At 34.2% G+C, this 26,615-nt stretch overlaps 1 protein-coding gene and 1 long non-coding RNA gene across 4 annotated transcripts in view; one reads left to right on the top strand and one right to left on the bottom strand.

Moving 5' to 3' along the window:
* LOC119472435 overlaps nucleotides 1-8,706 on the top strand; it is a 30,728-nt gene extending 22,022 nt beyond the window's left edge. Inside the window, exon 2 of the long non-coding RNA XR_005201586.1 lies at nucleotides 7,517-8,706. This is a non-coding gene — a long non-coding RNA (uncharacterized LOC119472435). The remainder of the gene's footprint in view (nucleotides 1-7,516) is intronic.
* ADAM2 (ADAM metallopeptidase domain 2) overlaps nucleotides 1-26,615 on the bottom strand; it is a 72,577-nt gene that overhangs the window by 22,623 nt on the left and 23,339 nt on the right. For 2 of the 3 annotated variants that reach the window (XM_037741456.1, XM_017537083.2), the window contains exons 7-12: nucleotides 22,086-22,142; nucleotides 16,015-16,086; nucleotides 15,433-15,599; nucleotides 14,289-14,370; nucleotides 6,067-6,203; nucleotides 1,568-1,751 (exon numbers count right to left, since the gene is read on the bottom strand). In XM_037741456.1, the coding sequence (XP_037597384.1) occupies nucleotides 1,568-1,751; nucleotides 6,067-6,203; nucleotides 14,289-14,370; nucleotides 15,433-15,599; nucleotides 16,015-16,086; nucleotides 22,086-22,142 (699 nt within the window). The remainder of the gene's footprint in view (nucleotides 1-1,567; nucleotides 1,752-6,066; nucleotides 6,204-14,288; nucleotides 14,371-15,432; nucleotides 15,600-16,014; nucleotides 16,087-22,085; nucleotides 22,143-26,615) is intronic. The other variant, XM_037741449.1, reaches the window with a different exon arrangement.

The following is a 26,615-nucleotide window of genomic DNA, read 5'->3' on the forward strand; positions in this document are numbered from 1 at the left end:
TTACTGCTATCTACTGTAATTCTAGAGGGGAAAGTTATATCTCAATGGTTTAAGCCTCAATTACATAACATTTAGAGAGCTTAGATACACTACCGTCAAACTGAAGAAGAAATTTTCTAGAATGTTTCCATTCAAACTCAGCCAAGCAGAAACAAGTAGGTGATGAGGAATAATTTTTTAAAAACATATCACACATATGGCTGGGTGTGGTGGCTCACTCCTGTAATCCTAGCACTTTGGGAAACTGAGGCAGGTGGATCACCTGAGGTTGGGGAGTTCGAGACCAGCCTGACCAACATGGAAAAACACCGTCTCTACTAAAAATAAAAACAATTAGCTGGATGTGGTGGCACATGCCTGTAATCCCAGCTACTTGGGAGGCTGAGGCAGGAGAATCGCATGAACCCAGGAGGCGAAGGTTCTGGTGAGCCAAGATCACGCCATTGCACTCCAGCCTGGGCAACAAGAGTGAAACTCCATCTGATATATATATCACACATCTTAGGATCTATAAACATAGTTTTATGTTTGGGGGGCGCTACATGAGTGACCACTGTAAGGCACAATGAAGTCTACTTAGTTTTCTTGATTCTCTTGAGTCTGTACCATTCACTGTGAGTCTTAATATCTCCCTCATTTCATTCTCATTATCTCTGCTCTCTTCACCTCCCTTCAACCCAGGTGCTTTATCTAAGATTTCTATTGTTTGGGAAAATTAGCTCTTCTTAATTATGTATGTTACAAATGGTTTTGACTTAAATATTGACCTGGATTAAAATTTTCAAGGACCATAAATGTGCTGTCCAGGTTTTCTTGCTCCTTAGTGAAAGCTTTAGATCTCTCTTTATGAACAGCAAAGGAATTTAGGTTAAATACTAGGTTTAAATTTTAGGTTTAAATATTCAAGAGGAAGAGATTGAACCTACATCAACTCAGTTATGAAATTAGTGGCCTTGAAAATTACTATTTGAGAGAATAGAGTGTTGCTTACCAGGGAACTCAAGGAGGGGAAAACAGGGACATGATGATCAAGGGGTGTAAAGTTTCACTTCTGCAAGATGAATACATTCTGGAGATCAAATATGACTACAGTTCACAATATCATATCATATACTTGAACTTTGCTAAGAAGGTAGATTCTGAGTGTTCTCACCAGAAAGGAAAATTTTTTAGAAAGGAAAAGGAAGAAATAAAATGCTATGTGAGATTATGGATATGTTAGTTATCTAAATTTTAGTGGATATTTCAAAATGTACACATATACGCAATCAAGCTATATGATTTAAATATATACAGTTTAAAACTGTCATCTATCCCTCAAAAAAGCTGGAATAAATAAAAGAAAATTACCTGTATATTCATACAAATTTCACATAGATCTACAAAGTAAAGGACCACTATACCAATATATGTAAGTCCACTCATTAGTTGTTATAATACCTACATGTCCTCCTGAATCATTTGCAGAAAATTTAGCTTGACAAATTAAGGAAAATGGCAGTTTCACACTTTAATTAATAAGTAATTGCTGCAATTTTAGTGCATAACCTCCCAAATGAGTACCCACCTCTTCGGACCCACAGTCACAGTCCTCTCCTGCTTCCAGAATTGCATTACCACACACAGGTTGCTGTTTGAAAACAGGATCTAAGCGAGGCTGATTGTGAAGGCACTGGGACTTCTCCTTTGAAATAAAATGTGCAAAGTCTTCGATGCTGCAGTTACTAAAGATCTTCACACCACTGAAATGACTAAAGGCACATCAAACTTCAAATTTTAATGCAAGAGTTTCCATAAACTATCTACCCTTAGAATAAACCTATATAACAGCATTCCACAACAGACCAAATTCCCAATTCTGTGATTGTCAAAGCTTTCAATCTCTGATCATGGGAAGTCAACTATATAAGAATGTAAATGTTTTAGTAAAAGTAAATTACTAATCCATAATATTCTATTGGCTCTCATTTGACACTGCTCTCTCTTATTTAAGCTCCTACTCTCCAAAGTGCCCCATTTCTTTTTCATTTGTCGTCTTTCTTCCACATAACTTCTAAATGCTGGGACACACCTGTACTAATAAAGAAAGCCGGCTTTTTCTTCTTCTTTTTAAAAAATTTCTCCTTCACTTGTGAAACTTAGTTTGGCTGTATTTTAAATCCTAGGTTGAGAGTTCTTTTCTTTAAGGATGTTGAATATTGGCCGCCACTCTCTTCTGGCTAGTAGGGTTTCTGCTGAGAGATCTGCCGTGAGTCTGATGGGCTTCCCTTTGTGGGTAACCTGACCTTTCTCTCTGGCTGCCCTAGCATTTTTTCCTTCATTTCAACCCTAGTGAATCTGATGATTCTGTGCCTTGGGGTTGCTCTCCTTGAGGAATATCTTTGTGGCTTTCTCTGTATTTCCTAGACTTCAAAGTTGGCCTGCCTTGCTAGGGAACAAGGCTGGATGGAGAGTAAGTCTGATGAATTGACAGAAACAGGCTTCAGAAAGTGGGTAATAACAAACTTTTCTGAACTAAAAGAACTTGTTCTAACCCAATGCAAAGAAACTAAGAATGATGAAAAAAGATTTGATGAAATGCTAATGAGAATAAACAGCTTAGAGAGGAATATAATTGAATTGATGGAGCTGAAAAACAACATGAGAACTTCGCGAAGCATACATGTTTCAATAGCCGAACTGACCAAGCAGAAGAAAGGATTTCAGAGGTCAAAGATCAACTCATGAAATAAAATGAGAAGGCAAGATTAGAGAAAAAAGAGTAAAAAGAAATGAACAAAGCATCCAAGAAATATAAGATTATGTGAAAAGACATAATCTATATTTGATAGATGTACCTGATTGTGATGGAGAGAATGAATCCAAGCTGGAAAACACTCTTAAGGATATTATCCAGGTAAACTTCCCCAACCTAGCAAGGCAGGCCAATATTCAAGTCCAGGAAATACAGAGAACACCACAAAGATATCCCTCAAGAACAACAACCCCAAGGCACATAATCATCACATTCACCAGGGTTGAAATGAAGGAGAAAATGCTAAGGGCAGCCAGAGATAGAGGTCAGGTTACCCACAAAGGGAAGCTCATCAGACTCAGCAGATCTCTCAGCAGAAACCCTACAAGCCAGAAGAAAGTGGGGGGCAATATTCAACATCCTTAAAGAAAAGAACTTTCAACCCAGAATCTCCTATCCAGCCAAACTAAGTTTCATAAGCGAAGGAGAAATAAAATCCTTTACGAACAAGCAACTACTCAGAGATTTCATCACCACCAGGCCTGCTTTACAAGAACTCCCAAAAGAAGTACTAAACATAGAAAGGAACAACCAGTACCAGCCACTCCAAAAACGTACCAAATGGTAAAGAGCATCGACACAATGAAGAAACTTCATCAACTAACAGACAAAACAACCAGCTAGCATCAAAATGGCAGGATCAAATTCACACATAACAATATTAACCCTAAATGTAAATGGGCTAAATGCTCCAATCAAAAGACACAGACTGGCAAATTGGATAAAAAGACAAAACTCATCAGTATGCTGTATCCAGGAAACCCATCTCACATGCAAAGATACACATAGGCTCAAAATAAAGGGATGGAGGAAGATATACCAAGCAAACGGAGAGAGAGAGAAAAAAAAGCAGGAGTTGCAATCCTATTCTCTAATAAAATAGACTTTAAACAAACAAAAATCAAAAGAGACAAAGAAGGGCATTACATAATGGTAAAAGGATCAATGCAACAAGAAGAGCTAACGATCCTAAATATACACACACCCAATACAGGAGCACCCAGATACATAAAGCAAGTTCTTAAAGACCTAGGAAGTAAAAGAGGACACAAACAGATGGAGAAATATCCCATGCCCATGGTTAGGAAGAATCAATATCGTGAAAATGGCCATGCTGCCCAAAGTAATTTACAGATTCAATGCTATCCCCATCAAGCTACCAATGACCCTCTTCACAGAACTGGAAATGCCACCTTAAACTTCATATGGAACCAAAAAAGAGCCCACATAGCTAAGTCAATTCTAAGCAAAAAGAACAAAGTTGGAGGCATCACACTGCCTGACTTCAAACTATACTACAAGGCTACAGTAATCAAAATAGCATGGTACGGGTACCAAAACAGCATGGTACAGGTACCAAAACAGAGATATAGACCAATGGAACAGAGCAGAGGCCTCGGAGGCAACACCACACATCTACAACCATCTGATCTTTGACAAACCTGACAAAAACAAGCAATGGGGAAAGGATTCCTGTTTAATAAATGGTGTTGGGAAAACTGGCTAGCCATGTGCAGAAAGCAGAAACTGGACCCCTTCCTGACACCTTACACTAAAATTAACTCCAGATGAATTAAAGACTTAAACATAAGACCTAATACCATAAAAACCCTAGAAGAAAACCTAGGCAAAACCATCCAGGACATAGGCATAGGCAAGGACTTCATGACTAAAACACCAAAAGCATTGGCAATGAAAGCCAAAATAGACAAGTTGGACCTAATTAAACTCCAGATTTTCTGCACAGCAAAAGAAGCAATCATTAGAGTGAACCAGTAACCAACAGAATGGGAAAAAAATTTTTCAATCTACCCATCTGACAAAGGGCTAATATCCAGAATCTACAAAGAACTAAAACAGATATACAAGAGAAAAACAAACAAGCCCATTCAAAAGTGGGCGAAGGATATGAACAGACACTTTACAAAAGAAGATATATATGAGACCAACAAACATATGAAAAAATGCTCGTCATCACTGGTCATTAGAGAAATGCAAATCAAAACTACATTGAGATATCATCTCACACCAGTTAGAATGGCGATCATTAAAAAATCTGGAGACAATAGATGCTGGAGAGGATGTGGAGAAATAGGAACACTTTTACACTGTTGATGGGAGTGTAAATTAGTTCAACCATTGTGGAAGACAGTGTGGCGATTCCTCAAGGATCTAGACATAGAAATTCCATTTGACCCCAGCAATCCCATTACTGGGTATATATCCAAAGGATTATAAATCATTCTGTTATAAGGACGCATGCACATAAATGTTCATTGCAGCATTGTTTACAATAGCAAAGACCTGGAACCAACCCAAATGCCCACCTATGATAGGCTGGACCGGGAAAATGTGGCACATATACACCATGAAATACTATGCAGCCATAAAAATGATGAGTCCCTGTCCTTTATAGGGACATGGATGAACCTGGAAACTATCATTCTCAGCGAACAGACCCAAGAACAGAAAATCAAACACTGCATGTTCTCACTCAAAGGTGGGTGTTGAACAATGAGAACGCATGGACACAGGGAGGGGAGCATCACACACAGCGGTCTGTTGGGGGGAACTGGAGAGGGGCAGGGGGGGGTGGGGATTTGGGGAGGGATAACATGGGGAGAAATGTCAGATATAGGTGATGGGTTGGAAGGCAGCAAACCACATTGCCATGTATGTACCTATGCAACAATCTTGTATGTTCTACACATGTACCCCAAAACCTAAAATGCAATTTTATATATATATATATATACACACACACACATATATATAAAGAATAATGTTGATATCAGCAAAAAAATAAAATCACTAGATCATTAAGGCCTGATTAGAATACTGCAAAAGACTTTCTCTCTTGACAAAGAAAAACCTCAATGGCAACATCTCTGAAATCAACAAATGCTGAGACTTCAGGATGAGCCAAGGCAAGGTGAAGGAAAGACATGCAGACCAGTTCATACTAATAAACACTTTTTGTGTAGCGATCTCATGCTTGCATTTGGCTTATCAAATCATGCATCAAATTATAAAATTATACAAGTAAGCATATTGATAAATGTAGTTAGATCACATGAGAGAAAGCCAGTGTAACAGTTGATTACAAGTGATATTGAGATAAATATGCATCATGAACATTGGAACATACATTTTGGTCCTGGAGTCCCTGGTCACATCTGATAGCCAACCATTATTATTTAACAACTTTTAAACTAAGTACATTAAAATTACATTAAACTACATATGTAAAGTATAAAAGTCAAAAATCTTACATTGCTTCTGGATTCATAATACAGACAGCTCCTGAGCAGTGGCATTTGTGAATGTCATCATAAGTGATCCCCATACTGAGGCTCAATAATTGTGCTAAAATAACTGCAAGTGATTCTAGACTTATGGTTCTGGGATGCTGAAAAAAAAAATAAATGTACATTATTTTGTTTGCTGGGAGAACAATGTAATTATTAAAGAGTCACATGATAAAATGGAATAGGCACCTCTAATAAGCTATCCCCGGAAGTGCCATCCATGTTGGCATAACTCATTATAAATACAAGAAAATTATGAAAAGTAAAGTCTGGAGTTTTACCAATACATGAAATGGATGATGTATTTGATGGCCTCAGACGAAGAAAAAAATTGCTCCAGAAATTTGTTAACTATATATAAAAACTATTGCAGTCTTATTTGTATTCACAAAAGATAATATTTAAAGAAAAACACATAGAAAAACATAGTATCAAATTATGAAGAGATTATTTTAATTTGTAATTTGGTCACTACCTGAGGTTGGGAATGGTGGTAGAAAGTGGGGGATAAAGGGGAGACAGCTTAATGAGCACAATTAAATAGAATAAGGTCTAAGATTTCTAGGACAATAGTGTTACATTAGTTAACAACACTTACGGTATATGTTAAAATAACTAAGAGTAGAATTAGAATGTTCCTAACACAAAGAAATGATAAAGGCTTGAGGTGATGGATATTCCAATTATCATAATTTAATCATTACACATTGTATGCCTGTACCAAAACATCACATCTCTCCAATAAATATATGTAACTATTATGTACTCCTAATAATTAAAAATTTTAAAGAATTGATTCCTCAAACATAATATTTTATATAGCCATTTCATACATGTAACTCATAAGTTAACTGATTGAATTAATTAACATTATGGTAATCATGACTGATAATAAGAATTCTGACCTTTCAATTGTTTAAATTTTATTGGGAAAACTAAAATGTCTTTGTAATATCTTTCTTTGTAAGAGTAAGATGCTTACTATAGTGCATTTTGATCATACTATGACATTAATTTTGAGAAAAATCCACAAATCCTTTAAATATATCTAATAACATTTTGATGAATATACTTCATGATAGGCTTCTAGGTATACATTTTAGTTTCTTCTGTTTGCTTCTCTAAGTCAATTTCCCATCATTTTCTACCATGCTGTCTAGCTCAGGAAGATGGCACAAATGGATTATGTCAGTGGGATGCTTTGCCCTCGACTTTTACCTTGATTTATTCTCATGGAGAGAAGAGAAAGAGATGTGAATGAAAGCAAAGTATTTATTATATCATTGTGAGGGTGCTTATGTCTCTTTGAATCTTTGAAGGGAGGTCTACCTTCTCTCTGTGACTCTGATAAAATGACTCCCTTCCTTCCGTCAACACTTGGTACCAATTAAAGTTCTTTATTACTTTTGTGAAGGTACTGCAAAGCAAAGGCTCTACATTTCGCATGCACATGGATCAAAACTCGGTTTATCAAATTTCCACACTTGAATGTACCATCTGCTTTCAGAGAGACAGTGTTAGAAAGAAGGAGGAGGACAAGGAGGAGGAGAAAAAGGAAAAGAAGGAAAAGGAGAAGAAGGAAAAGAAGGAGAAGAGAGGGAAAAAGAAGAAGGTGAAAGAATGATTCTACTGGGAATAAAATGAAGGATCCAGCCAAATTTAAAGTGGTTAAATACTGTATTGATACTGGTGCAGTTATTTTAAACCATCTTGTTTTCAAGATATTGTAGAAAGGGCTTATTAATCAAACAATAAATGCATCTTTGCACTTTTCTCTTTTTCTCCTCTTTCCTGTTATGTCTTACAGTTCACTAAGATGGAAACAACAACATCCAATGATTTCACGTTAGACATTTGTGTAAAAGCAGGATATTTTCTTCCTTCATGTTCAGTCGCTCTTGCATTCCCTCTCTTCATATTGTTGCATATAATTTGATCTTTCCTTTTGTCGTATTTCCTTTCAAAGACATTTTCAAATGTCTTTGATCATTATAGGATCAAAGACATGGTTTTGCATTTGAGATGATATTTCTCTACATTTTCTTTGTGATCATCTCACTTTGGATTTCTCTTAATCAGTCTGGCCTGCCATAACAAAATACCAGAGAAGACTTGTTGGTTTAATCCAGAGAAATTTATTTTCTTGCAGTTCTATGGAATTTCGCAGTTCTAGAAGTCCAAGATCAGGGTGCTGGCAGGGTTGGTTGGCATATGCTGAGACCGTCTTGGCTTGTAATAGGCTGCCTTCTTGCTGTCCTTTCCTCTGTGTGCACATGGAAAGCCTCATCTCTGGTGGCTCTTCCTCTTCTTATATGGACAGCAGTCTTATTGAATAAGAGCTCCCTGCCTTATCATCTATTTAACCTTGATTACCTCTTTTCAGGTCTCATCTAGGAATATAGTCACATTGGAGGTTAAAATTTCAACATATGAATTCAGGGGGAATGCAGTTCAGTCCAGGCTAGTATAAAAAAATTTTAAAAGATGTGTAAGGCAGTAGAAGAATTTCCTATGGGTCATTGTTATTATTATCTCTGATTTGAAAACCAAGTGACAATAAAGCAAAACTATATTTAACAGTGAATTAAAAAAATATATATTTTGGCACAAAAAAATTCAGTAAAGCAGAATTTTTTTTTTGGTGAATATAACTGATTAGAACCATGGTTTTCAAATGGTAACAGCTACAAGCATTTATTAGGCTTCTTTATATGCCAATCACCAGGCTGAGAAATTTGTAAACAGGTATGGATTTGTTGAGACTTCTTTTATTGCATAATGTGAATATTCCCTAAAAATGTGCCTGACATATAAGTTTTGAAAAAGAACACTCTTATCTCTAATTTTAGGTATCCACATTCTATTTATTCCTTTTTTTCTTTAATGAACATGTTATGTTTTATTTAACTCATTATTTATTCAAGGAACTGGTAAGATGTTCACACCAATTCAAAGAGTATATTAGTCTCTTCTCATGCTGCTAATAAAGACATACCTAAAACTGGGTAATTTACAAAGAAAAAGAGATTTATTAATTCATTAATTTTGAGTGTAACTGTACTTTTAATTTCTGTGGAGTGTACTACAGTATATGGATATTCCACAATATATTTATGCATTTGGTGGATAAAACGACTCAATATTGTTAAGATACTAATCTCTCTGAAATTCATCTAAAGTTTCCATTAAAAAAAATGAAAATAAAACAATTTTGTTGAAATTGACAAACTGATTTTAAAATGGAAATGCAGAGGATCTGGGATACCTAAAAGAGTCTTGAATAATGGCCTAGTAGGGTTTACACTGCCATTTTTGATGTTTCACTATCAAGCTGGGGTCATTATGACAATGTGATATTGGTGGAAGGACATATAAATACACCAATGGCCACAAAAGATTCCTGAAAGAGGCTAGCAATATGGTGACTTGATCTCTGTAACAAAACCAGAACTGTATTTCTGTGGAGGAAAACTAACCTTTAAATAAGTTATTATGGAGCAATTACCATCTAATGTGAACTAACTGATTCTGTTCCCTATTTTACACCAAACAAATTAATGTGGATTATATACTGAAAGGGAAAACAATCGTGCTTGTGTTATAGAATAACTTCATGATCTTAGAATGGGCAAACATTTCTTGAAGGTGTCTCTTTTTATATTAAGTTTTCTGAGAGTTTTTGATCCTATTTTTGTCATGAGTAGGTTCTAAATTTTATCAAATGTATCTTCCTGCAACTATTTTTAATAAAGATTATAACAGTTAATTTTCAAATATAAAACCCATCTTGCATTTCTAGAATAATTTCTATGTGTTCACCATGCCATACTCATTTGATATATTACAGCATTCCTTTTGTTAACATATAGTTAACATAAATCTTAAATCATAAAACAAGGTGAGAATTAGCCCCTCCTTTTGCATTATCTAAAGTAACCTATTACAAGCATTAAATATTTTGGAGACATTATTATGGAGGTCATATGGGCCTAGATTTTTTGTTTGTTTTGGAGGAAAATGTTTTAATTATAGGCTCAGCTACACCAATGGATCAATGGTGATTCAGATTTACTTTTCTATTTACTTGAGAAAATGTATTATTCATAAAATTTTATCCATATTTATTGTCATTAATTGGTTGAAGATATGCCTTCCTATATGTGTAATATGCATAGGACCTGTGGTCATCATGTCCCTTTTTTCAACTAATATTTGGAGAATTTTTTTTTTTAGTTTCTTTGAAATAAGATATCCATTTTGGTAGGTTGCTATAAAATTGCATATATCTTCAAAATATCAGTTTGAGTTTTGATAATTTTCTTCATTATATTTTGTATTTTGTTGATAGCCAATATTATCTTTAAAAATTATTTCCTACTTTCTAGCATATCTCAGCTTAACTCACCATCTATATGCTTTTTGGAGATGGAGTTAGATAATCTACATTCAAACTAACTTTAATTTTATTTATACATTAAAGCTATAAATGCACCACCTCTCAGCTCTGCCATTTTAGCATCCCGTAACTTTAGATATGCTGTATTTTTAATGTCATTTAGCTCAAAATGAGTTATCTTCTTATTTGGTTCTCATTTAAATCCACAATGGTCAGACACTTTTCTCTGTAAGATTTCAATCATTTAATATTTATCAACACTGCTTTATTTCTCACCATATTATTTGTTTTGGTAAATAGTCTACATTAGTATTTTGTTGCTTTTTGGTATAAGATTTTAGAGATATTACTTCAACAAAATAAAAAATTTTATATTGCTGAGGTAGGTTGGTTTTTTCCATTCTTAAATATGATTATGGTCTCTTTTCCTTTTTTTCTCTCACATTGGTGTATATATTTTGAAGCAATGTAATTAGATACATACAGCATTATGATTGCTGTCTTACCCTTCAAGAGTTCATCATAATTAAATATTCCTCTTTATTTCTCCTAGAATATCTTGCCTTAAGACTACTGCTGTGGACCAAATTGTGTCCCTCCCACTCCAAATTCATATGCTGAAACTGTGACCCTCCCCCCCGGCAACATGACTATATCTAAAGATGTATAATTGTCACATTGTACCCCTTGAATATATATGATGTTTGTCAATGAAATATTTAAAATAAAAAGTCATATGCTGATTATTCTTTCTTGTTTGTACTCAACACAAAACTACTTGTGTTGTGGTTTCACATATAAACTTTTAGGAAGGGACAGCATTGGAAGTATACAGACCCTAGATTGCAATCTACAGCCCTGCAGGATTAGGTAGAAAGGGTGGTGGGAATTTGAACATCAAAAAACAGAACTTCAACTATTTTCTTAAACATCTCACTTCTGTAAACATTGGCTATACCTGATTTTTCCAGTGAATGGGCAGGCAAAATAACCATGGAGAATAAGAAAGAATACTAGAAAATTGTTCTTCCAACTGTCAACACCAAAGAGACCATTTTTATCTGCCCATCCTGATAGCTAGTCTGCCTTTAATAATTTTGTTGCCATTGTTGAGACAGGGTCTTGCTCTGTTGCCCAGGCTGGAGTGCAGTGGTGCAATCATGGCTTAATGTAGCCTTGAACTCCTGGGCTCAAGTGATCCTCCCATCTCAGCTGGGACTATAGGGGCCTGCCATCATGCCTGGCTAATATTTCTATTTTAAAAAATTATTGTAGAAGTGAATTCTTACTATGTTGCCCATGCTGGAAGCCTGCCCTGCAGAGAAAATCCATTCTGCTATCCTCTTTGTTAAATCAGTGAAGACTCTCCACAGGAGAGTCTTATGGTTTCTTAATGTGGCTTGTGGCAAAATAAATAAGCCAAATTCCAGCATTTGAGACCAGATAAATCACTTGACCATAAGTATAAGTCACCTTCTCCAGACTTTTAAATAAATACTGAAGATTCATTTTTGTTGAACATTTTTTTCATATATTGTTGGCTACTTGTATGTTTTCTTTTGAGAAGTGTCTGTTCATGTCTTTTGCCCATTTTTTAAATGGGGTTATTTGTTTTTGCTTGCTTAATTGTTTTACTTCCTTATAGATTCTGGATATTAGGCCTTTTTCAGATACATAGTTGTGAATATCTTCTCCCTTTCTGTAGGTTGTCTGTTTACTCTGTTGATGTTTTTTGCTGTGCAGAGCCTCTTTTGTTTAATCAAATCTCACTTGTAAATTTTTGTTTTTGTTGCAATTGTTTTTGAAGTCGTATATTATTTGGCAAGGCCAAAGTCCAGAATGGTGGTTCCTAGGTCTTCTTCTAGAATCCTTATAGTCGGAGGTGTTACGTTTAAATATTGAATCCATCTTGAATTAATTTTTGTATATGGTGAAAGGTAAGCATCTAGTTTTATTCTTCTGTGTATAGCTAACCAGTTAATCATTAGAGAAATGCAAATCAAAACCACAATGAGACACTATCTCACACTAGTCAAAATAGCTCTTATTATAATTTTTTTTTTAAAAAAAAAACAATGCTCATGAGGCTATGAGGAAAATGGAACGATTATACATTGTTAGGGGGACTGTAATTAGGTCAGCAACTGTGGAAAGCAGTTTGGAGATTTCTCAAATAACTTAAAAAAGAACTACCATTCAGCCCAGCAATTCTATTACTGGGTATATACTTAAAAGAAAATAAATCAATCCCAGCACATTGGGAGGCTGAGGTGAGTGGATCACCTGAGGTCAGGAGTTCCAGATCAGCCTGGCTAACATAGCAAAACTTGTCTCTACTAAAAATACAAAACTTATCCATGTGCATTGGTGAGTACCTGTAATCCCAGCTACTCAGGAGGCTGCGGCTGCCATTGCACTCCAGCTTGGGCAGCAGAGCAAGACTCTGTCAAGCAAGAAAGAGAGAAAGAGAGAAAGAAAGGAAGGGAAGAAGAGAGGAATAAAAAGGAAGAAAGGAGGAAAGGAAGAAAGAAAGAGAGAAAGAGAAAGAAAGAAAAGGAAGGAAGGAAGGAAGAAAGGAAGGAAGGAAGGAAGGAAGGAAGGAAGGAAGGAAGGAAGGAAGGAAGGAAGGAAGGAAGGAAATCATTCTACCAAAAAGATGCAGACACTTACATGATTATCGCAGCATTATTTACAATAGCAAAGACATGGAATCAACCTAAGTGCCCATAAATGGTGGACTGGATAAAGAAAATGTGGTACATATAAACCATGGAATACTATGCAGCCATAAAAAAACATAACCTTTGCAGCAACATGGATGCAGCTAGAGGCTACTATGCTAACTGATTAACTCAGGAAAAGAAAATCAAATACTGCATGTTCTCACTTACAAGTGGGAGCTAAACATTGGGTCCACTTAGACATAAAGATGGTAACCATAGAAACTAGGAACTACTGGGGGTTGGAGGAAGGGTTGAAATCTAACTAGTGGGTACAATGCTCAGTACCTGGGTGATATAATTAATCATATCCCAAACCTTAGCATCTCACAATATACCCAGGTAACATACTTGCATATGTATGTCCTAAATGTAAAATAAAAGTTGAAATTATTTTTAAAATAAACAAGATTATTTTTATCTCCATTTGATTGATTTGTCTCTTTACAGCTTCACGTAGCTTTACTTCATTTGTTCATTGCCTCTCTGAAACTCCAGCAGATGTTGTATAAACATTCACACAACAAATAGGCAAGTTCTGTTTTTCAGAATAGTGATGGTATTATGAAATAACAGCAAAAAATATCAGTTTTGAATACATTAATGTTTTCCACTAAGATGATTAATGTCAATTAGGACATTTGGTTCTATTATCTTATACCCTATGAAGACTTTTCAGGTGACTGATATTTTCAAATGTTTTATTTTAGTCTGGTTCATAATTATGTTAGCTATGTAATTAAGAAAATGTACAAAATTTAAGTTTTAGCCAAAATTAATTATTAAATATTAAGATTATGAAAACTTGAAGAGCACTTTACAGTAAGACTAAACCAGATCACTACCTTAACTTTCTAGAAAGAATATCTTGAACTCATAATAGGGAATTGAAAAATTTTTATATATAGTGAATTCAATGAGCACTTCTTATAGTTTAAACATTTCTATCAGCAACTGTAACAAAGATGCTTAGAACAATGCAAATTTTAATATACATACAAATAAAATATGAAAATGTTTAACTGTATACTGATCTATATAGCATACTTTCTCTACATAACTGTACATACCAGAACAACACCTCCTGCATAGTTAACATCACACATCTTTCCTTGAAGTGTTGCACCAATATAATTTGACTTTTCTCTGTAACTTAAGTTTAAAAAGGGATCATAATCACATAATTAATACTAAATTTTTATAAGACAAATGTTACATTTATAATTATTAAAATTTCCATCTGCTTCTTTTAAAAACAAGAAAATAGATTTTATAAACAAATAATAAAAAGTGTTTTTCATATGAATTTCTGTAACACAGTGATTTTTATGTAAATTTTACAAAAACTGAAACAGAAAAACTAAAAACAAAAAATGATAAAAAGAAACACAATTCCTATGTGTATAAACTAGTTGTATTCAATAACTTACTTGAATAAACTGCACAATAAAAAATAAAAATAAATAAATAAATAAACTTTCTTAAAAGTCAAAAGTTAAGGCAATGCAACTGGTTAATGAGCAGAAACACTCTATGGACTAAAGTCTCTCATTATTCAGACAAATTAGTCTCCCAAAGACATGAAAAAGTCATGTCATATTTATAGGACAGAAGATTAAAAAGTGAAATGTTTAAAACTCCCAGGACAATCTTTAATATTCTCTCTCTCTGTATATATATACATATATATATGCACGCACACATATTATACATATATATATATATCTTCAGAATATTGATGAAAGAAAAACAGGCTATTAAATAGAAAGGAAGTCTTATGTACTAAAACCTTCAGCACAACGCAGATATATTAGAGATATTAAAACACAGTGTTTAGCTTTCCTTTCTCGCTTTTTAATTTTATAACAACTAATCATAAAAAGAAAGCTGATTACCATATTTATAGAATTCAGATGTTTCTGCAAATAGATATTGTGAAAAGTTTATGCAATGTGTGAGACATTTAATAATGTGGTATACACTCTAGGAAAGAAGTAATATGGGAACAAGATTGAGGAGTGAGTTTTAACTTAAACCAATAAATAAGCTGATATCAGTCATTCTGACACAAATACTATATTGTAAAAAATATTTACATGATATATGTCAGAAAAAAAAAGAATTTTTTTTCTACATGCTTATCAACTATCAGATATTGGGTCAAATTGGATTTTTTTTTCAGATAAGCTGTATATAATGTCAAGATATGCTTACACAAGTAAAAATGCCACATCATGGGGACGTAAAACAAGATAAGATCTTTTCCATTTTAAAAATGTGTGTAATAATTCATTAGCATCTCCAGTGGTTGCAATTTTATTTTCATCTATCCAAAGCTCCAGTGAAGACAGAATAATTGTAAGATTAAATGAAACAAAAATCTAAAATAGAAAACATACAAAAATATGTTCAAATGCCACAGCTTTTAAAAATTGGATAATTATGTTTGAAAACAAGTTTATGACAGACATTAAACAACTATACTGTAAGTCTTCATTCAACTTTTTAAAGTATATTAAGTTTAAAATATTACTACTAAAAAAAGTAATACTTGAGATTTTATAATGCTTGCATTTAAGGAAGCCCCATACCCCATGCTTTATATAATTAAAGGTTTATAGTAACCAAATTAAGTGCATATAATTATTATTATTCCTACTTCAGATAAGTAAAATTTAAAATAAAACTTAATTTCCCCATACCACACAACATGTGTATTCATGAAGTGTCATAAGGAGGTGTACAAATCGTTTCAGTAACATAACAAGTGCAAAAGTATAAGAAGCAAACACTTACAGCATTCGTCAGTCCAATCAACTGGAAAATTTTTTGAGTGACAACAGTTGTATCAGACCCCATATGATTATACTGTAAAATATAATTATATTTTAGATATAAAAATATATTGCTTAACATTTAATAATTGTTATTGTTTCATTAAAATTCAATTTAGTGAAGTAAAAAATTGTTTAAACTACCAACATATTATTAGTTTTCAGACATTATTTTTATACAAATTATATATGTTCACTATAAAAAATATAATTGAAATTTTATTTTTCCTATAGAAATCAAAAAATTTTAAAACATTATAAAAAGACATAATTCAACTATCAATAAAATAATTATAATAATTATCAAAAGAAAATATTGGCTCTAAACTCTAATATTCAAATGTGTTTATATGAGACATAGTACATTTTCAAACATACAAATCACCTAAAGGTAAAGAAACTTAAAAGTTATGTCATGTAAATAGTAATAATGAGAGCTAGGATGTCTTTCAGGAAGATATAAAAATTATAAACATGTATGCATCCAAAAATAGAGCCAGATAATTACACAAAACAAAAAATAACAGAAATGAAGAGAGAGAAAATTCAACAATTATATTTAAAGGCTTATGTAAACAACTTTCAATAATGGAATATGTGGGCAAAAAATCAACAGAGATATTGAAGACTATAACAAAACTATAAAGCAATAGATATCTATAGAACATTTCACTATAAAACAGCAAAATATGCATTCTTTTTAAGTGTCCATGTAACATGATCCAGAAATAGAGCATATAAAAATGAAAATAATTCAGGATGTGCAAAATGATTTTAAATAAGAACAAAGTTGGAGAACCCACATATCTCAATTTTAAAACTAACTATAAACTACAGTAACCAAGACAATTTGTTACTGGCATTTTATTAGATTTACCTATCACTGAAATTAAAATCAGTTTCCAGAAATATATTCTAACACTTAATGGTCAATTAATATTTGAAGAAAATTAAAATTATTCCAAGAAAATTAAATAAAGATTAAGCTTTCAAAATTAAAAACTTTATCCTTCAAATGACACTATCAAGAAAACAAAAAGGAAATCTTCAGAGATGGTAAAAATATTTGCAAAATATATATCTGATAAAGATCTAGTATATAGAATATATAAAGAATATTTACAACTAAACAACAAAAAGACAACCTAATTAAAACATGTGCAAAGAGCATTGTTTACAATAGCAAAGACCTGGAACCAACCCAAATGCCCATCGATGATAGACTGGACAGGGAAAATGTGGCACATATATACCATGGAATATTATGCAGCCATCAAAAACGATGAGTTCGTGTCCTTCGCAGGGACATGGATGAACCTGGAAACCATCATTCTCAGCAAACTGACACAAGAACAGAAAATCAAACACCGCATGTTCTCACTCATAGGTGGGTGTTGAACAATGAGAACACATGGACACAGGGAGGGGAGCATCACACACTGGGGCCTGTCAGGGGGAAATAGGGGAGGGACAGCAAGGTGTGGGGAGTTGGGGAGAGATAGCATGGGGAGAAATGCTTGACTTCATCAAGTCATTTATGTTCTTCTCTAAACTGGTTATTCTAGTTAGCATTTCGTCTAGCCTTTTTTCAAGGCTTTTGGTTTCTTTGCATTGAGTTAGAACATGTTCCTTTAGCTCAGAAAAGTTTGTTATTATCCACCTTCTGAAGACTGTTTCTGTCAATTCATCACACTCCTTCTCCGTCGTGTTGTGTTTCCGTGTTGAGGAGTTGTGATCCCTTGAAGGAGAAGAAGTGTTCTGGTCTTTGATGGTTTCATCTTTTTTGTGCTGTTTTTTTTTCCATCTTTGTGGATTTACCTGGCTTGTGCTTGTTGCAAAAAAAGCTGCTTGATGAGGTCGCTTATCTGCCTGTTGAGGCGCTACTGGGTTTCTAGGGACTCCTTCAGGTTACTACGGAAGCTTCCTGTGTCCTTTTTGTTTATTCTGGGGGTTTAGGCCCACCTCTTTCGCTGACCTGGCGGTGCTGCTGGGTGGTCAAGAATGCAGTTCCATTGCCATGTAGGCTTCCTGTGTTTTTTGTTAAAACATATAGCCCAGTCTCACACCTCTAATGGTGGCTTGTGCCTTCCTCCACTGGGCCGGATCATTCAGGGTTCAGCTCAGACTGTGGCCCTGGCTGCACGGAGTCACAGCTTCAGCCCCCAGCCACACCCGGCCGTCTCCCCCTTTCAACTTCCTCTCTCTCCCGTCATGGGGTAGGGGCCTGCCCAGCTGCTCCTGCTTACAGCTCCCTCTCTCTCTGGGCAGGGGGAGGGGGTGATAGCTCGGTCCACAGGTCTCTCAGCCGCCTTTGGACTTATGCATCTGTTTAGGTCTGTGCGCCAATCCGGGACACCGTCCTGGATTATTATTCAACTCCACACTTGTAATTCCCGGCGCTTGACTGGCAAAGATCCCCTGTTCTGTGTATTGCTGTGGCTTTGGGGGAAGCACTGTATCTGGACTGGAGGGCTAGAGGGGGAGCCTTCGACTTGCCGGTCGGATGCCCTTTCTGAAGTAGCACCCCTCCCCACCTGGGTCTGCGCTGCGTGGGCTTTGCTCGTTATCAGACCAGACCCATTGAAATGCACCTGGTGCCTCAGTTGGAGTTAGGAGATCTCTGGATTTCTGCATCTCTCTCGCTGGGTGTTGTGCACCAGAGTTCTGTCTATTCAGCTATCCTGGAAAGTCCCTATATACAAAATATTTTTTTATCTTCAGATGGTATTGCCAAAATTAATATATGTTAAGGAGCTCTATTTAATTGGCTAGAAGAAAATGTTTACATAAGTAAAATATTCCTAAAACTTCTAGAAATATGGGAATGAATTCAAATGTTTTTCATGTTCATTTGTTTGTGGATAACTTCAGTGAATGAAAAGTTAGCTAAAGTGTGCTGGTTTATGTAAAATAAACATGTCTTTGGAGTTTCCAGCATTTTCTACCTAAGTTTCCTAATAAAATCAGTTCATGTTATCTCTATATTATGCAATTCATCAACAAGAAAAATAATTAAGTGATGAATACTTTTGTCTTGTGTTATACTTTGTCTACTAAAAAAAATAGCTCCCCAAATATCTTTGGTAATTTACACTTTTAAAGTTTTGCTAGGTTAGGTAAAATAATACAACCCCTCTTGTCCATGACAGATGGAGATAATATTTAGATGAGACTTTGGACTTTAAATGTTAGAGTTGGCGCTATTAGGATGGAATGAACATATTTTGTATGTGAGAAGGGCATAGGTATGGGGAAGTCAGGGGTGGAGTACTATAGAGTAAATTATCTCTTTCCAAAATTTCATATTTTGAAGTCCTAATCCCCATTGTGACAGCATTTGGAAATGGTATCTGGATATCAACAGTTTTTAATGATGTCATAGGGGTGGGTCCCTTATTATGAGATTAGTGCCCTTATGGGAAGAGATACTAGAGAGCTTGCTTTTTGGTGGCCATCTGTAGGCCAAGAAGAGCGCCCTCACCAGAATTTAACCATGCTGCCACCCTGATCTTAGATTTCCAACATCCAGAATAAATATAGTACACTATATGTACAAAGGAAACCTAAGAAAAACATTAGCAAGCTGAAGCCAGAAATATATAAAAGTGGTTATGCATCATGATCAAGTGGGACTTTAAATTAATAAAGGACACAACTAATATAATGATCAAAAATTCTTATAGTCATCTGAAAACATAGGATATACATTTCACAAAACCCAACACTTACTCATGATAAAATCAACAAAAATAACACGGCAGCTAATATTTTAATTTATTATCATATTAAATGGTGAGTCTATGGCTCTCCTACAAACATTGAAACTACAAGTTATCTCTCAACTTATATTTAAACATTGTCCTGGAGGTTCTAGCAAAGGCAGTATTGCAAGAAAATAAATACAAATACTTCACATTGGAAAGGCTAAAACAAAGTTATGTTTTATTCCAAAATGAATGCAGAAAGTCCTAAAGAATACACACGCGCGTGCGCACACACACACACACACACACACACACACACACACAGAGAGAGAGAGAGAGAGAGAGAGGATTACAAGTAACAAACATTTTTTTTTTGCAAAAATCACAAGATACAAGAACAATATACAAGATCAATTAAAATTTTGTACATTACCAAATGAACAATCCAAAATGAAAATATGAGAAGTAATCATATTAGAAACAAGATTAGGAAATAGGAATAAATTTTTAAAAAGCAAAAGACTCATATAGTGAAAAACTACCAACCATTACTGAGAGAAATCAAAGATCTAAATAATTGGGTGGACATATGATGATCATGATTAGAGTATTCAAAATTGTTAAAATAAACATCCTTCCCAAATTGATCTAAGAGCACAGTCTCTATCAAAATATAATCATCCCTGTTGCAGAAATGGGTAAGCTGGTCTTAAATGGAAATTCAAAGGATACAGAATTGATAAATATTTTTTTGAAAAAAGAAAAATTTCTATGACTTAGATTTCCTGATTTCCAAAACTTTCTGTAAACCTAGGGTATTCAAGTGACTTAGTACTGATGCTGTGACAGGCATACTGAACAGTGAAACTAGAATTCAGAATCCAGAAATAATCACTCAAATATTGATTGCCAATTTATTATGGACAAAGATGCAAGGCATTTCCTTGGGGAAATAACTTTTTAAAAATTGGTCTTGTTCTAATTAGTTTTACACATGCAAAAAGATTAATTTAGAACCATATTTCACATTATACATAATAATGAACTTAAATGGGACTTATACCTTTATTTTGCAAATATTTTCTAGTAAAGATATTTATAAATATTTTCTGATGAAAAATCTATATACAATATAAGAAGGAAACTTACATTTTGATATTAAGAAGGCAAAAAATGAGATTAAGAAATGGGCAAAATATTTGAACAGACATTTCACGAAAGAACATAGATTGATGGTTAATACACATATGAAAAGATGCTTAGCATTATGAATCATTAGATGTACAAATTAAAAACCAATATAATAGCAGTCAATGTCCACTAGAATGATGATAAATGAAAGGGCAAAAACACGTATTAGCAAAGATGTTAAGTGATTAAAACTCTCCTATATTGCTGTTGTTAACAAAATATGGTATAGCCACTTGCAAAGTATTTTGTTCACCTTGTGTAAGTCCCACCACAGCAAAGGACCTGTAAGACAATACAGCCCTTCTTTTAAATATGAAATGACTAGACATTTAAATAAAATGTTTAACATTAAATGTAGGTGCCAAAAACAAGGATATAATACCGAAAGCATCTATGTTGAGAAATGAACTACTGAAATAAAGTTTTAATAGTGTCTTCAGGGAGGCAAAGAAGATTTTGAATGCATGAAACAAGAATAGAAAGTTCTGGAACGAATATAGGAAAACACAATGCAAAACTCCAAAATGCATTAAGAAAACTTCATATATTTTTTAAAGTTGGAAACTTGCCTATAAAATAAAGGGAAAAAATGAAAAAAAAAGATAATAGAGTTATTTAAGGAGTTCTAAATTTCAGATAGTTTTAATTTAATTTTGTGAGGAAATCTTGAAAGGCATAACATTTTGAATAATTAAAAATAAACGTATTGATCACTTATTTTGCCTAAGTTTAAAATATTTAACACTAAAATAGTTTATCACCACCTTTTATCCCCAATATAAACCATTATTTTCCTGTCTACCTTATTTCTTTTTAAATAATATCCAAACTGTCAAGCATTACTTTTAAAAATCAATATAGTTCTAGAATACACACGAGTTGCTATAATAATTCCAAAACTATTTGTAAACTATTATAGAGGTAGCAATTATTTTCTTTACATCGTTGTTTATAAAATTGAACACTATATACAATTTGATTCTCAATTTGCTACTGATACTAATAATTTAAAGTCCTTTAAGGCAGCGCTAAGGCAAAATTATCATTAATTCTCTTTTGTTAAAAAGGTATTCTGAATTATTATTACAATCCCTCATTGCAAACATTAAGTGACATAAATAAATTAGAATATACTTACCAATTGTTTTTCAACTACAACATGCATTTCTACATACTTTGGAAAATCTGGTTGTGGCTGAAAAATCCATAAATTTTACATCAAAATTATAGAATTACTTAAGTATTTTTAGTGCATATCGCTACTATTAATGAACTAAATATTGAAAAACACAATTTTGCATATAGAAATAAAACCAGATAATATAAGCAATACTAGATATCACAAAATCTTTTTTATCTATTTTCTTTGTCATTTCTCTGCACCTAATCAATTACTTAATTTACTTGGGAAACAACTTTTCTCTGTCTTTCATTCTCCATATTTTCTTTGGTACCAAGCTATTCATATTATTCTCTCTTTTTAAATAAATCTATTAGTTCACCATTGCAAATGCATGTGGTTCTATTACCTTAGTGATGCTATTATTACATTTCTATGCAGTATGGTTTTAGATATGACCCCCAAAGAGTAAGGACATAGCTCCGTGTTTAGAGAATGGGATTTCATCTAAAGGATACGGCTAATCCTTGTATCAGACACAAATGCCATGGCTCATAGAGTTTGAACTCTGGCTTAACTTTTCTATGACTTAGGTTTTGCTTAAAAATGAGGATAGTTATTGTTGTAATGATTATTATGAAAAATGTTATCTATTTTCATCCCTATTGTTACACAGAAGAAACTTTTAGAAGAAATACACTAGAAAAAAAATTGTAAGATAGACTTTCCAAGCCCTTTGACACTATAATGTAGAAAATGCAGTATTTTATTGCTAAAAGTGCCACCTAAGTGCACTAGACAAATATCTTGACATACAGTAAGTGGATCAAGCATCAGAAACTGAGAAAACTTGTATTATGTTTACTTTATCTGCAGTTTTTCTTTTTTACATAGATATTAATAACTTTTTGGAAGTTCAGAAAAATTTCATTTTAGTTCAAAATGCTTTCCTTAAGAAAACCAATAAAGAAGGAATTAACAAATTCGGGATTTGAGTAGCAATCAGAAATGTGATGGTGACAGTAACTAAAAGGTTTTTTAAAAAAGTTGAGAAATATCAGTAAGACAAATTTAGGGCTTATTCTCACTAATTTTACCCATTTAAACTTCTCTCTCCTGGGCCAAATCTTGAAGATTTAAAGATTTTATTTTTAAAAGGCAGATGAAATCTGGTCCAGCTGGTTTCTCACCATTTTCATCCAACCTTAAGCACTGATTGTTTCATGGTTTTAATGAGAACTTAAAATCTTTTGGTAGTTAGGCTCCATCATTTCATTAAAGTCCCTAAGCAAGATTGCTCTACTTTATTTAAACATTGAGAGAAAACACTGTATTAATGGATTGGAGGATTTAAAAATCTTTGTTCTAACCAACACTAAGTGTTAGCTGTCAAACAGTCCCTGAAATAATCTTTGCTCTTTTTTATCTTTGAGATTGAGAGTGGTGATACTTAATAATTCATTCATTTATTTATTAAAAAATAATCTTGTTCAGAGAAAAAACATGTAGTCCATTTTAAGCAAATATATAAAATGGAATATATGAGGTCGGGCATGGTGGCTCATGCCTGTAACTCCAGCACTTTGAGAGGTCAAGGCAGGATAACTGCCTGAGCCCAGGAGTTCCGTAGCAGCCTAGGCAACATAGCAAGGCTCCCTCTCTATATTAAAAAATAATAATAATAAGTGGGCCTGTATTCCCAGTACTTGGGAGGCTGAGGCTGGAGAATCACTTCAGCCCAGGAGGTTGAGGCTGCAGTGAGCTATGATTATGCCCCTGCACTCCAGGCTGGGTAACAGGAACAAGAAAAAAAGAAGCGAAGGGAAGGGAAGGGGAAGGAAGGAGAGGGAGGGGGAAAGGGAATGGAAGGGAGGGGAGGGGAGGGAAAGAAGAGAAGGGAAAAAGAAGAGAAGGGAAAAGAACACAGATGCATAAGACAATGGCAGAAAATGTGTGTGTTGAAATGGTGGGAAAAATAAAAAGAAGAAGAAAAATACACAGATGCATGACAGAATGCCAGGAAATGTTTGTATTGAAAAGGTGAGCAGATGCCAATTTTAAAAATCCGCAGGCCAGGCACAGTGGCTCACGCCTGTAATCCCAGCACTTTGGGAGACCGAGGCAGATGAATCACTTGAGGCCAGGAGTTCGAGACCAGCCTGGTCAACATGGCAAAACCCCGTCTCTACTAAAATATAAAAAATTAGCTGGGCGTTGTGGCTTGTGCCTGTAATCCCAGCTACTCAGAAGGCTGAGGCAGGAAAATCCTTTGAACCTGGGAGGCGGAGGTTGCAGTGAGCCAAGATCACGCCACTGCACTCCAGCCTGGGTGACAGAGTAAGACTCTGTCTCAAAAAATAAAAATAAAAATAAAATAAAATCCAAAACACCACTAGGTTCTAGAATCTTCCTGCTTAGAATTATGAGGATGGAACTCAAGTGAGAGGAAATAATAGATATTCAGATTTAGGAATTAAATGTTTTAATGCTGGAAGTAGGAGGAGGATCAAATGAGGCTAGCAAATAAAATGAAATAGAAGGCAAATAAAATGAAATAGAAGGTTTAGGAGAGGTAGGAAGACAGATGGTTGAGGGCCGTGATTTCCCCATCACTCTACATTTTCAGGTGTTTCTTTGAATATGTTTATTTGTTCATTTTTGTAAATAAACTTAATAGTCAACTTGGTAAGCACTTCCTGGTAGATTAAGGCCTTGAAAAAAATAAATAAGTATAAAAGGAGAAAGAATAAAGGAATAAGGAACATATAAGACAAATAAGAAATGACAAGGTGGTAGATTAAATCTAAATTCTATAAGTGTGTGCATTAAAAGTAAATGCAATAAATAACCTTGGCTACTAAAATAGTTGAGCTCATAGAAGCAGAGAGTCACGTTGTGGTCATGAGAAGGGTCAGGCGAGGACAGGATGGGGAAACGTTGGCTATTGGTTATGCAAGTACAGTTAGATAGAAGGATTAAGTTCTAGTGTTCTACAGCACGATAGGGTGACTATAGTCAACCATAATATATTGTATCTTTTCAAGTAGCCTAAAGACAGAATTTTGAATGTTCCCAACATAAATAACATAAATAAATGATAAATGTTTAAGGTAATAAATATGCTAATTACCCTAATTTGATTATTACACATTTTATTCATGTATCAAAATATCATTCTGTATCCCATAAATATGATTATTATCTGTCAGTTAAAAATAAAATTGTCAGGTATGATTTAAAATGTTTAAAAACTTAGTAGCCAGGTACAGTGGCTCATGCCTGTAATTCCAGCACCTTGGGAGGCCCACGTGGGTGGATTATGAGGCCAGGAGTTCAATACCAGGCTGGCCAAAATGGTGAAACCCCATCTCTACTGAAAATACAAAAATTAGCTGGTGTGGTCACAGGCACCTGTAATCCCAGCTACTTGGGAGGCTGAGGCAGGAGAATGACTTGAACCTGGATAGTAGAGGTTGCAGTGAGTGGAGATTCAGCTTTTGTAATCCAGCCTCGCTGATACAGTGAGACTCCCTCTCAAAAAAACAAAAAATACTTAGTTTTATGTACTTTAAAAGAGATACACTTTAATTAAAATATCATCAGTTACTGTGACCACTCAAGAAAGAAAATATTTAAATTAATAAAATCTGAAATGAAAAAGATTACTAAAAATTTTACAGATATTTAAAGACCTAAGACCTATAAAGGAATACTACAAAAAACAATAGGCCAAGAAATAAATAGATAAAATAGAAAAACCTCTAGAGACTCACAAATTACCTAAATTGATTCCAGAAAATTAGAAAAATAGAAAATACTTCTGAGAAAAAAATTAATTACTAATAAAAATCCTTCCCTAAAAAGGTCCAATCCCAGATGGATTTTACAAATGTTTAAATAGAGGAGACAACACTTCCCAACTCATTTTATGAAGTTTATATCACCGTGATACCAAAGCCAGAGGAAAATACCATATGAAAACAAATCTACACAGCAATATTCTTTATAAATATAAATGAAAAAATCTTCAAAATTATGCCAGCAAACTGAACCCAGCAATGTATAAAAAGAATTATGCACTATAAGGAAGAGAGACTAGATACAAGGTCAGTTTAACAATCAAAAATCAATTAATGCAATACACCATATTAGCAAAATAGACGATAAAAATGAAATTTACATCTCAGCAGATGTTGCAGAAAAAAATAACTGACAAAATCCAACAACCCTTAATGATGAAACAGAAATCATTAACAAACTAACGTTGGATGAAAATCTGATGAAGGGCATTTGTGAAAAAATTACAAATAACATTATGCTTAAGGGTGAGGGACGGAATCTTTTCTCCCTAAGATGGGAAAAGATGAGAATATCTCTTCTCACCTATGCTATTCAACATTATAATGGAAGTGGTAATGAGGACAATTAAGTAAGAAAAAGGTCATTCAGTCTGGGGCAGTGGCTCACACCTGCAATCCCAGCACTTTGGGAGGGGGCAGATTACCTGAGATTAGGAGTTCTAGACCAGCCTGATCAACGTGGAGAAAC

This window comes from Cebus imitator, unplaced genomic scaffold (assembly GCF_001604975.1).
Source record: "Cebus imitator isolate Cc_AM_T3 unplaced genomic scaffold, Cebus_imitator-1.0 Scaffold5, whole genome shotgun sequence".
Taxonomy (NCBI): domain Eukaryota; kingdom Metazoa; phylum Chordata; class Mammalia; order Primates; family Cebidae; genus Cebus; species Cebus imitator.